The 13,397-nt window shown below is 49.8% G+C and overlaps 1 protein-coding gene across 4 annotated transcripts in view; it reads left to right on the top strand.

The window, feature by feature from the left end:
* The window catches only part of Arrb1 (arrestin beta 1), an 89,217-nt gene extending 80,454 nt beyond the window's left edge, over positions 1-8,763 (top strand). For all 4 annotated transcript variants that reach the window (XM_027942661.2, XM_071616497.1, XM_071616496.1 and 1 more), the window contains 3 exons: positions 551-621; positions 1,404-1,455; positions 2,773-8,763. In XM_027942661.2, the coding sequence (XP_027798462.1) occupies positions 551-621; positions 1,404-1,455; positions 2,773-2,884 (235 nt within the window). In that variant the 3' untranslated portion in view covers positions 2,885-8,763. The remainder of the gene's footprint in view (positions 1-550; positions 622-1,403; positions 1,456-2,772) is intronic.
* Positions 8,764-13,397: the final 4,634 nt, after the last annotated feature.

The raw sequence follows: 13,397 nt of genomic DNA, 5'->3' as shown, positions 1-13,397 counted from the left end.
GGCCGGTGGTCAGTTCTTCCCCATAGCCCCTCCCCTCCATCTTTCACAAGGCTTCCAGACTCTGTGCATGGTGTAGATAGCCCTAGCCCTGGGCCTTCATTGTGCTACATCCAGATTTCACATTGCCAGGAGCTTCTTGAGGCATGGAGAGATGAAGCAAGGGCAGGTGGGGTCCCATCCAGGAGTTGGGAAGGGCAGTGTCAGGGAAGGTTGGGGTGACTATGGTGATTTGAGGTGGGCAAGGTCCCAGAGCACTGCTAGAGCCACCCTGTGACCACAGTGCACACTGCCCTGGGTACTTCTTTCCCACCCCATATCTGCTGCCAGCCCATGGAATCCAGGGATTCTTCTCAGGACAAGGGAAGTTTCTATTTCCTTCTGGAAGCAGGAGAGCAGGTCTCCTAGTTCAACTCCTAGAGAGACAGATGCTCACCGAAGTGTGGTGGATCTCCCTCTAACACAGCTCTCCCAGTTCTCAGACGGACAGGGCACTGGGGCTCACAGCCTGAGGCTTGGCCCAGGGCTCACTGTGTTTGGGTCTGTGTTTCAGTGATGTGGCTGTGGAACTGCCCTTCACCTTAATGCACCCCAAGCCCAAAGAGGAACCCCCACATCGGGAAGGTAAGCAGGCCCTGTGGGTCATTGGGGTGGGGGGATTCCAGAGAGCTAGTTTCCTCCTCCACCATGTTACCCCCTCATCCTAGGTCCCTCTGAGCTAGCCTTCAGCCTAGTGTCACCCCTTCCCAAGCTCCTCAGGTCTTTTGTGGGGCCCACCACTCATATTTGCTTCTGATCTGCTAGGAGTCAGTGAGCCCTGGCTCCTGCCCTCAGTGGGAGAGAAAGAGAGGAAGCTCATTGCCAGGCATCCAGGGAGGGGCTGGAAGTGGGGGAAGGAGCCACACAGATGAGATGACCTGTTGATATAGCATTTCCCTTTTAAAATTTTTTTTCCCCAATTGATAACGGAGTGTTTACACTTCTTTGGCTCTAAGGCTGTTTCCCTTGAGGCAGACTATGTGTTGCGTATGCAAAGGCAAACAGTGGTCCCACAATTAAACTGAAATGTGAAATGTCATTGATTTTTTACACTCCTAATTCAGAGAGGTTAAAATGTGAAAAATAAACAAAAGCAACAAAACCCCGACCCTCTTAGAGAAACTCACGCAAGCTGGAAATGAATCTGTCATGTTGGAGACCTGTCCCGGGAGCACAGGGTCAGAAGTTCAAATCTGCTGGGTCTGCAGTGGGCATCCAGGACCCTCCCTGTACCCTCCTGCCTTTAAGATGATTTGGGGTGTTTCAAGACCTGGGATGAGCTCCGTTTTGCCGCCCCACCCCCATCTTAGCCATCCTGTCCCCAACTCCACACTAACCCCTGGGCACCTTGCCCTCATTGTGTTCAGTTCCAGAGAACGAGGCGCCAGTAGACACAAATCTCATAGAACTTGACACGAAGTAAGCCAAACCCTGCCTGTGGATGTTTGGGGGGCTGGCCCCGGGGGCGGGGCGGAGGGTCATTTGCATATATGCTTATTAACCCCTGAGGAGCAGCTGGTCTAACCCCGTCTGCTGAGAGCCGCCTCTGCTCGCCTCTTCAGCAACCCGCTTGCCTGCATGTGACTTGAAGGACCCTCCGTGCCTGTTCCTCTTCCTCCTGCCTTGGTGGGGTCTGTCTTCCTCCCTCGTCCTTGCACGTCCGTCCGTCCGTCCGTCCGTCAGTCCGTCCGTCCATCCACAGCGCCTGCTGGCCTCACAGGGCTGGTCGGGGCCCTGGGCTTGGCTCTCCTCCTGGCCCTCGCCAACCCATGGAGGCAGGCTGCGGGGTGGGGAAGGGTCTGGGTCCCGTTGCATCTGACTCCTGAGGACCCACCAGTGCAGATTTCCCTGCAGTGAAAGGCCTTGGTGACACCGGACAGTGGCTGGCGGGGGAGGACCTGGGCCTTCTGCACGAATCATCTCCAGGGCCAAGCAGCTTTCTTGCTCCAGCTGCAAAAGCCACCCTCCCTTGTACCCCAGGAGAAATGTGGGATATGGGGACTCCAGTCATACCTTGAGGACTACCCATGTGGCTGGCTCCATGGGGCAGGGGACATTTTGTGGGTCCCTACCTGGTCTTAAGTGGCTGGCTTTTATGGCAGAAAGGAAGCAGCCCTTAGTCCTGCACCCTGCTCAGGTACCCCTTCCCCTACCAGCCTTCCTCTGCCCCTGTGTAGATTTGCTAGCTCCCCTATCCCACCCCCTCTCCTACCCAGGATCCCTGACGGCAGCATGTGAGTGACACTTTTCTGGAGAAAGGGCCTTTGTGGCTTTCTCTCCATTAAGCCAGCCCCGCTGCTCTCTGGAATGCTTCCTAGGAGTAGCTTTTTGGGTGAGTGGGTGGGTTTCTTGGGCTTGCTCTTGAGGGATTCATAATACACTGTGAGGATGTGGTGGTCTGGCCTATCATGGTGGGATGATTTCTACCTCTGCCACAGAACCACACTACTCCCTGTATTTGACATGCCTCCACCCCCTGCAGAGTTAGGGTCCTTTCCTAGGCCTTAGGCACGAGAGTCAAGTTCACGACCCTCCTGGCACTTTTCAATTTCTCCAAGTCCAGTTGTGACTATCCCCAGAGCCTTTCTGCCCCAGGTTGGCCCCAGAGGCCAGAGACCTTGGGGAGTGTGGTTCTGTCCTGGGTCCCTCTGTGTCACATGTGTCAAGCCTGTGGATATGACTTCTCTCCTCCCTGCCCTTGCTAGCATGCCACGTTGTCCTTATTTCTCTCTGCAGCGATGACGACATTGTGTTTGAGGACTTTGCTCGCCAGAGACTGAAAGGCCTGAAGGACGACAAGGAGGAAGAGGAGGATGGCACCGGCTCTCCACACCTCAACAACAGATAGACTGGCGGCCCGCGCCCAGCAGCTCCGGGCCACTCTCTTGCACTAGGATGCTTACTTGTCTTCTTCCTGTTCTGGTTTCCCTCCCCTTTGTTCTTCCAATTTCAACTAGGGGACCCCAAGTGGTCTTCCTGGTCACGGTGATGGACCTCTGGCCTCAGGATTGGCCCCACATCACCATGCCAACAGTGCACCACCTTCACCTCTCTCTGCGGTCACCGCTCCACCCCACCCTCTTTTCATGCTCATTCCCACAAAGGCCACTACAGCCCTGGCCTTGGGATTGGGCTTGAGATGGGGAGTGGGAAGGGCAGGGTGGGGCTGGAGGGGCTCTGTCGTGGTGGGTGTGAGGGCTCAGAGGAGTGGGCATGAGGGCTCAAGACACGTGAGAAGATGTCCCCAGTTCTACCTGGTAATGGTTCTGGCAGCTAAAAGATGACTATATTGAAGGCCACCCCCTCCCAACTGGAGGGGCAGAACCATGGATAGCTTCTCAATGCCTTTTTGCAGTTTGGACCCACCAAAGACCTCTCCCCCTCCACCTTTCTCCTTGTCCTGTGTCCCTGTGTCTGATAGTGGCATTGGTGAAGCTCGTGAGCTCATAGACCCAGGAGTGGAAAAAAGCAACAAAATGACTTCCTTACCAGCAGACACCTAGATGGAGGCGAGCCGTGTCAACTAGCCAGTTTTCTTTGGGACTTGTCAGGATGAGCACCTTAGCTGCCTTGTGTTGTGGTGGTGATGGGGGGACTGGGTTCTCACATACACAAAGGTGGGGCTCTTCAAGCACCAGCCCCTGCAGAGGGAGTTTCTGATGGGGCTTTCAGAGGTGGGCAGAGGTGGGAAGTTGAGCCTCCCCTTCTCCCTTCCTTCGCAGACTTAAGACTTTTTTATCACCAGGATCAAGGTGGGAGGTCCAGGGATAGCTGGGGCCACCAGCATCCCCCTCTTTCTCCCTGTAGTCTTCCATGAATAGGCTGGGTTGGCCCTACAGGTGGGGAGAGTGGCCACTGTCAAAGGCAGTCCTTCCCCAGAAGGTAGCAGGCTCCATCAAGATGCCTTCCTGCAAAGGGAAAGAGGCCATGCTTCTTTCCTTGGGGAATGGAGACCCTAGTAGTTCCCAGTGTCAAAGGTACCTAATACCCATTGGCTGGTGTTGGTGTGATTGAGAACTGGGGCCTTTCCCAGGGCAATGGGGCAGACATAGCGATAAGTGGCAAGTATTGAAAGGTATCCTTGTCTGGTCTTTAATGCTAACTTGCTGTATGATCTTAGGCAAGTTTGTTCCCCTCTCTGGGCCTCAGTTCCCCACTGGAAAACCCAGGGACTTCTGGCTTTGAAAATTTGTGAACATTTGAGCTCTGGTCTGCTGGGTGGAGCCAGGGCTGCTTCCTGTTCCATTGGCTTCTAGAGGGGATTCACAGACCTCAGAAGCAGCAGGACCCAAGAGAGCTCCTGTCCAAACTCCAGGCCTAGGAAAGGCCCTTTTTGGGCCTCCGGGGTGTCACCTGATGTCAAGCCTTGACCATAGCCTGCATGAACTGCTCAGCCCTAAGCCCTGGGTTTGCTGAGACTTGATAGGGGGCTTGTGATAGGGCCTGCAGGGCTTCACAGCCCCTGGAGGATGTGGGCAACATGAGGTTTACCAGGCAAATATACTAATTAGCAGAACGAGGGGGATTCCTTCTCAATTTCTGCTTACTTCTGTCTTGGCCCCATATTTTCCTGAAAAGGGAGACAACACGACTTTTTTATACAAGTTGGATCCCAACTCTTTCCAACCCAGCACCTCTGGGGATGAGCTGCACAAACCTTTCCCCATGGTGAAATGATGGTCATTAGCCTGGCCCCATGTCTGCTAAATCTCATGAATGCTTAACTCAAGGGACCTCCTTCCCAGGTCAGAACCAGGTCAACTGGGGGCAGTCACATTATCCAGGCCAGTCCCATGGTCCTAGCAGCAGGTGCCCCAGGCATCCAGCCCCTGCTGGAACTGGGTCGCTGTGGAGCTGGACGCACAGAGCATGTACCCTTCAGTGTCTTCCTCTGAAACTTGGGGCTGGTACAAGACCCTTAGCATTGGGGGTAACCTCTCCCCACAAATATCTTTTCCCCCATCCCTAACATATGCACACAAAAATTTTGCCAGGCTGGTTTTTGAAGCTTCCTGCTCTTCAAAATCACACTTGTAGGGATTTTTCCAGTGTTAATTGAAACTTCTCCAGCTGCAGGGAGTACCAGGGCGCTATCTTTTTGCTCTTTGAGCCAGGACTGCACAAGGACAATGGTAGAGTGTAGTTGAATTCAGCTTCACCATTCTTTGCTGACAGTTTCTGTGCTCTATGCCCAGCCTTGGTGGCACAGAGATGGATCTATCCCAGTCTCTGTTCCTGGCCAGGGGAAAGTCACAAAGGCATTGCATCCAGGGCTGGTTCATATAGTGCCTTGATGTGAGTTAGAACACAGTGCCCTTCCAGAGGGACTCAGAACACAGCAGAATGCACAGTCCTGTGAGTGTCACACAGGTTGGATTTGGTTCCACTTGCCTATTGGCCAGGTGCCCCTCTCCTCAGCTTTGTGCTGCAGCCCTGAGAGACACAGGCCAAAGCATTTCTGTGGTCTCTTCTTGAAGAGGAGGACCCATATCATCTTTCCAGGTTTCTGGTCAGCTCCAGACACCATCTCTGAACTCAACACCTAGAGATGACCCAGTACTTCTCTGCAAGGCCCCTCTCCATCCTGGAGTCAGCCTGGCCAGGTGACACCTTGGAGTGATAGTGGGGGTGGGGGAGCCTTACTAGGCCCCAGGACCAACCCACAGTACTGGCCCTTGTTATGCCAAGTGTTTGAGGCCTATACCTGCCAAGCAGCCCATTTCCCAGTGGGTCATGGGGCTGGCAGGATGATGCCAATCTGGGCAGGAAGGAAGAACTTGGCCTGGGTGTAGCTGCACAAAGCAGAGGGCCAGCTGGGCTTCCTCAGCACCCAACCCAGAGAGGAGTTCAGTCTTGGGAAGACAAGGACTGAGTCCTTTGGTTGGACCCCAGGGCCTTCTCGGCCTCAAAGCCCAGAAAAGCTAGAGTGGGCTTGCCCTGGTTCTGGTCCAGCTGGCTCCCACTTGGTGCAGCGGAAGCAATGCCAGGGCTGAACAGTGCCCAGGGCTGCTTCTCAGGCCTGGCTGTCACCAACCAGTTGGGTTGCCTTGAGCAAGTCCCACACCTTCAGGCTCGGCTTCCCTAACTAAAATGGTACAGAACTTCCTTCCCTGCCTGACTCAGGACATGGCCGTGAGATGAAAACCAGTGGCCCACGCTCTATAAGTTGCAAACAGCCACCAGGTGTGACCTGCAACTTCAAGAGCACGACCCAAGGTCACACAGGAAGTTAACTGTGCGCCAACCCACCTCCCGCTGGTCTTCATCTCTGGCCCTGCTTCTCACTTAGGTAACTGTCAACCAGAATGAGAACCAGCCAATTTGGCCTTGGTGACCCAGCTGAGAGGGAAATGCAGACACTATTTGGAAACACCGTGATCACTGACACGCAACCAAGACAGAAAAGATGTGCATGTTTTCAGTGATTGGGGAACAGGGGGGTTCTTGGACCCTTCCAGGCCTGTAGTCACCCACATCTCCCACCTCTCAGACCCCACAGAGGTCAAGAAGGCTTGATACTGAACCCACCATTGCTCTGTAAAAGAAATCTAAGGGTGAGGGGAAATAGAAATTGCCTATTCCTGACCCTCAAAGTAAAAGGCCCCATTCAGGATCAACAGAGCTGCCAGAGCTTCCTGGTGACACTTGAGAGGGCCCTGGGCCCAGGGAAAGCCCAGATCTCTTGCCCTGAGCCCTGAGCCCTGAGCCCCGGCTGATCCTCTCCCAGTGGTTTCAGCAGCCCAGAGAGGCAGCTTGCCTCCTGCCAGTGCCAAGGGCCTGGGCACGCCCTACCCATCCAATCTTGAACTCTTTCAGGGTCCAATCTTGAACTCCTACAGGGTCTCATGGATGCAGGCCTATGCCTGTCCTGACATTTTTCTTTTTAAAATCAATAGGGACCAAAAGAGGCTCCCCACTCCTCCCTCGTACAGCCTGCCTGGTGCAAGCAGCACCATCTCCTTTCCCTCCCTCCTGGACTGAAGAAGCCCCGCTGTGGGGCAGACCCCACCTGGCTGCTCCTGCAGGCTCACTGCACAGTAGTGAGAGGCCATGTGGAAGGGGGTGCACCCTCCCCCAACATTCCCTCCCAACTTGTCACCCCAAAAGGGAAATCAAAGCACAGGTCCCTGGGACCCTTGATCCGTAGACACTGATAGTGGCTTTCCAGCCAGTTCCACAGGATACCGTGGAACTCCCACAGGGCCTCGTCAGCAGCTCTACGGGAGGAAGGTGGGGGCAAAGGCTGAGTCTCCAGCCCTCCCCACTTCCCACTTCACCAGAACAACTCTGCTTTTATCTCTCTTGCCTGTTGTGGTTTCACTTTAAAAAATTTTGTTTTGAAGAAAAACTTCAAACCACCATTCTGAGGTTTGATCTTAGACCAGCAAGCACAGAGTCTATCCTTGCTTTTCATGTTGGCATGGCTCCGGCTTTCCAATACAAAGTGTCTTCATATCGGAGCTTGGGTCCCAGACCAAGGCCCAAGTGTATGCTTACACACACGGGTGCACGCGCAGACACATTTCATGTTTTGTTTTGTTTTTTAACCAACCCACCCTGAAGCTCTGGCCTGGGTTTGACTTGGGCAGGGGCTGGTGATCAGAGAGGTTGGGACTTGACCTAGGCCACAATCCCCACCCAGGACTCTGTCTCCACCCCTGTGTGACACCCCACTTCCCAGCCCAGGCCCTCAGGATGTCAGGAGGATCAGGGTGACTGGAGAAGGAGAAGCTAGAGCCAGGTTCAACTACATTCAGTGAGGGAGATGGACACCCAGGTTCACACAAAGACATACTGAACGAGGACTTTATGACAAAAGTCTCTTCCCTGAGGTCAGGAGTCCCCCAGAGACCTTTCAAGCACCAAGTTTCCTTGAGTAATTCCAATAGGATTCTATTACCACAATTGTGGCCAACCAAGCATGTGGACAACAGGAGATTTTGTGCCCCCAAAGAGGCTGGCCCCCTCAGGAGGTCACCTGAATTCTTTCTCTGCCTACCTGCCCCTCTGCCCAGGCCCCTCATGGGCACTCAATAGCAGGTGGGTACTTTTGGACCAGCCCTTGGCACAAAATCCCACCTCCTAGGACATTCTAGATGTGAATGTGAAGCTCAGGGCACTGCAAGCCACATGACATGGGAGAAAGAGAGTGCCATCGGATACTTTATGTTCAACCTGTGCCCTTGGAGACCCTGCTGGCCTCAGTTTCTACATGTGTAAAATGGGGCCAGTACCAGGTTGTGCTCACCTTCATAGGGATCGTTGCAAGGGCCACGGGGAGGGGTGTAGGCAAGGAGATAGTTTGAAGTGGCAGCATATGAGAGACAGGTGCCTTACAAACTTGGGGTGAGGTCCTGTCCTGGGTGGCCAATCTGCAGAGCCCCCAGGGAACCGGTGCAGAATGTACCGTCCCCCTGGGCAGCTGTGCTCAGCAGTGAGGTCTGGTCCCAAATGCTCTGGGACTACCTCTTCCTATGAGCAAGCATATGAGTCCTGGGCCGGGGGAGGTGGGGTGGCTGGGTGGGTCTCCAGGTCTGTGGCCCTTCTGTGAAGTGACTGTCGGTTATTCTGTGGCCCTCTCACTCCTGGACCCCTCCAGGTGAATCGGCTGCACCTGTGGCATTCCTTAGTTCGTCAGATAAGTTATTCCAGTTTATTCAACTCCAACAGAACAAATGAACAAAAGAACCACAAGGAGGAGGCCAATAAAGGTCTTTTGTGACAGAAGATGCTGCTCTCCTTTTATTTCTGTTTCCTAAGCCCCTGGCAGGACAGAGAGCAGGAAGTGCTGTCCTGCTGCCCTGGACAAGGTTTGGTGCCTTCTTCCCTTGTCTGGCCCCAACTCCAACCTGGTCCTTATATCCCTTCTGCTGCCAAGAACTTCCTTCCTGTCCAGTCCTGTCGTTGTCCAGCATGGGAGAAGCTGCTGAGCCTCTGATCCCTCTCAGAACCCACAGGATGCCATGGCCCTTGGGTGAGACCCTTCTTCTATCCTTAACTCCACTGCCCTCATTTGGAGTCAGTCCTAAGCCCTGCCTTAGCTCTGGCTCTTGTTCTTTTCCCATCTCTTGTTCTTCCTGGACTTCTTCCTGAGGTAACTTCAGGTTTTGAAGCCTTCCCTGCCACCTAGGCTAACAGAACGCATGGAGAAATAGGGATCTATGTGAGGAAGAGTTCATATTTTTTCCTGGTACTGGGGATTAAAGCCAAAGGTGCTTAATGAGCCACCTCCCCAGCCCTTCTTATTTTTCATTTTGAGAAAGGGACAGGGCCTCATTAAGTTGCTGAAGCTGGCCTCGAACCTGCGATCCTCCTGCCTCAGCCTCCTGAGTTGCTGGGATTACAGGCATGTGCCATCGTGCCCAGCAGGCCGATCGCCTCTTGACACAACAATAACAACAAAATCAACATTGTATAGAGGACTATAACAGGATCCAGAGTCTACACAATATAACTTTTACAATGTCCAAAACACAACCTGAAATTACTCAACATACAAGGAACCAGGAAACTAGTGACAGAAAACTAGCCTCCATCAACAGATGCCAACTTAGGACTTAGAATTCTGTTTCAAATTATCAAATTGAGGTAGCAATTATAACTTGAAGTGGACGGGACAGTCGTTGTTTAGAGCAGGGAGATGGAAACTTAAAAAATATATAGAAATTTTGGAATTGAAAAATGTAATATCTGAAGTAAAATATTCACTGGATGGATTTATAGCAAAATGGAAGTGGTAGAGAAAAGATTTAATGACCTTGAGATAGATCAATAGATATTATATCTGGAAAAAAAAAGAAAAAAAGTTGAAAAAATGAACAGAGCCTCAGGGACCTGTGGAACACCACCTTAGGGTCTGAGATTCATGTCATTTGACTCCAGAAGAAAGGAAAAAGAGACTGTTGAGGAAATAATGGCAAAATTGGGGAAAGACAGTTCACATATTCAAGAAGCTAAACCTTAAACCCCGAACAAGTTAAACTCAAGGAAAACCACACAGATACCTATGATAAAATTGCATATAATGAAATCAAAGATAAATAAAAACAAAAAAAATTCCTAGAGAAAATAACACATTCTTGTATGTCTTTCCATTCAAAGAATTGCCATCAAAATTCTCAATTAAAAACACAGGAGCCAGAAGGATGTGAAACAGGTTTAAAGTGGTAAAAGAAAAGAATTGTCAACTTATAAATATCCTTCAAGGCGAATACAAAATATGGAGGCTCTTTTTCTTTGTTTTCTTTTTTCTCCCTGCCCCACCCCCACCCAGTGCTGGGATTGAACCCAAGACCTTAGTTCATGCTAGGTGAACACTCTACCACTGAGCTAGATCTCCCGCCTGTACAGATTATCAGTGAAGGAAAACTAAGAAATTGTCACCAGCAGACTCTAAAAAAGAATCCTAAACAAAATTATTTAGGTTGAGCCAATCATGGTGGCACACACCAGTATTCCCAGCTACTGCAGAGGCTGAGGCAGGAGGATTCCCGATTTGAGGCCAGCCTCAGCAATTTAATGAGTCCCTGTCAAAAAATAAAAAAGGATGGGGATATAGTTCAGAGTTAGAACTGTTGCCTAGCTTGTGTAGAACCTGGGTTCAATCCCCAGTACTGAAAAGAAAAATTAGGTTGAAGGAAATTGATGCCAGAGATAAACCCAGATCTTCAGGAATTAAGAGCACAGAGATGGTAACTGTTTGAGTAAAAATAAAAAATATGTATAACTATTGAAAGGAAAAACTATAAAACTTTTGATGGGGCCTTATCAATGTTGATAAATAGAAATATATATGACAACTATAAGAGACAATACATGAAATATATGTGGCAACTAGAATGTGAAGATAAAGAGATTTATTTGGTTCATAAGTTTTCTATATTATGCTTGAAATGGTACAATACTAACCCTAAGTAGACTGAGAAAGGTTAGATATGTACATTGTGATCCCTAGAGCAACAACAACAAAATAGAGCCAAAAATACAAATTAAAATAGAAAAAAAAAAACAGACTAAAAATTATTCAAATACTCTCTTTAAAAAAGGCAGGAAAGCCAAGAAAACTGTTGAGAGCCACAGCCGAAGGGGCCCCAGGGAACTTCCAGCTGCCAGCAAACTTCCAGCTGCCGGCTGATGATTGGCTCACAGCGGCCCCAGCAACATCTAGCTGATTGGCTCCTCTGCGGTGATGCTCATTGGGCTGTTTCCCTGCCCTTTCAGACCACGGAGCTGTTCATTGGGGGACTTTTTTGGCTCCACCCACATGACCCAGCCAATCGGCCTCAAGAGCAGGAGGATTGTGGGAGGTGGAGAGAGGCTTGTGTTGGAGAGAGAGGCTTGTGGGAAGCCGGTGGTGGCAGTTGGGACTCTGAGGGTTTTTTCCTGAGAGGCTGTTTTGTTTGGCGTGTGTGGTTCTAAAAATAAAGTTAGTTTCTTTTGACAAGTGGCTCCTGATTGTGCCCAGCCAGACTGCGGCATTTGGTGGCTCGCACGGGGAGCGACTGAGGGTAAGTGATAAGGTAAACTGCTCGCCCCTGAGGGCAGGGCGAGAGGATGGGTAGCCATTTTAAGATTCCTCTTTTGTTTTGCTTCACTTTTGTTTTAAGTTGCCTGTTCCTGGAGATGAGTGAGACGGAAGAAAAACCGCTCACATCTGAGGAAAAACTATTTGTGTCTGAGGAACAGATAGGGAGAAAGGCTATAATGATTTTTTGTTGTTCCATTTTTATTTCATTCTATCTTGGTTTTGTTTGGTGTTATCTTGTTGGGTTGTATTATAATAGAAATATGGGATCAGAAATTAGTAAAAAACAAACCGAAAGAGTGTTAAGTAAATTGTTAGAGGAAGGAGGCATCCCAGTAAAATCAAGAGCAGTCAGGGCATTGGTTGATACAATACAAAAATGTAGCCCATGGCTTTTTAAGGAGGAGTTGTTAAATATATCACAATGGAACCATCATGGTGAAGATTTAAAAAGAATAGAAAAGAAAAGCCCAGGGACTCTGCCAGTTGGCACATTGCCATTGTGGATGTTTGTATCTTGTTTGCTTAGTCCAAAGCCTTCAGTTCAGACAATGGTAGAGGAAGGAGAAGACATATTGATTCAAGTAAAAGAGAAGGTCTCTCAAGCTAGTCAGACAGAGGAAAAAATTCAAGTAAAAGAGAAGGTCTCTCAAGCTAGTCAGACAGAGGAAAAAATTCAAGTAAAAGAGAAGGCCTCTCAAGCTAGTCAGACAGAGAAAGAAAGTGTAAAACAGAAAAAGCCATCAGGGGGAAAGTTACAACAGGAGACTGCTACTAACACCTTTCTATCACCAGAGGACATAAGTGTCCAACTAACAAGGCCACCTCCATATGCTGGGAGGCCCCCAACCCCTGCAGTTGATAGTTGGGATCCTGAGACAAGATCTCAAATATTAACATGCCCTGTATTTGAGGCAGGAGGGCAGCGAGTTTACCATGTTTTAAATTTCAAAACAGTGAAGCAGCTAAAAGAGGCTGTAACAACCTATGGTCCTCAAGCACCCTTCACTGTAAGCATGGTCGAATCCAATAACAACTTGAACATGACACCAGCAGATTGGGCTAATATGTGTAAAGCTGTGCTAAATGGAGGACAATACCTGTTATGGAAGGTTGCCAGTGAGGAATTTTGCAAGGAGACGGCTAGGCGAAATGCAGCAGCTGGTTATCCTCAGAGAAATCTAGATATGTTGTTAGGAAAGGGACCTTATGAGGATCAGCAGCAACAAATTGCATATGATCCTGGTGTATACGCACAAATTGCTGTAGATGCAATTAGGGCATGGAAGACTTTACAAGGACATGGAGGTTTATAAGGTCAATTATCTAAGGTAATACAAGGAGCTAATGAACCTTATGCTGAATTTGTAGATAGGCTTATTCAACAGCTACCAGAGTTTTTGGAAATACAGAACAAGCAATGCCATTACTAAAACAACTGGCTTATGAGCAAGCGAATCGTTGGTGCAGAGATATCATTAGACCATGGAAACATGAAGATTTAAACACATATATTAAATTATGTAGAGACATTAATGAACAAGAGCAAGTTGTGGCAGCTGCAGTAAAACAGGCTTTAGATGCCAGAGACATTAATGAACAAGGGCAAATTGTGGCAGCTGCAGTAAAACAGGCTTTAGATGCCAGGCCAAGAACATGCTACAATTGTGAACAAACAGGACATTTTAAAAGGAATTGCCCCATAGGAGGAGGGTTTAACAAAACTAGGTATCAAAGGAGTAGAATACCAGGTATTTGCCCACGATGCTGTAGGGGGAGACATTGGGCTAATGAATGCCGTTCTCAAACCACCATAGAGGGTACTCCATTATCAAAA

This window comes from Marmota flaviventris, chromosome 9, assembly GCF_047511675.1.
Source record: "Marmota flaviventris isolate mMarFla1 chromosome 9, mMarFla1.hap1, whole genome shotgun sequence".
In the NCBI taxonomy this organism is placed as follows: domain Eukaryota; kingdom Metazoa; phylum Chordata; class Mammalia; order Rodentia; family Sciuridae; genus Marmota; species Marmota flaviventris.
This window is presented reverse-complemented; position numbering and strand designations above follow the sequence as displayed.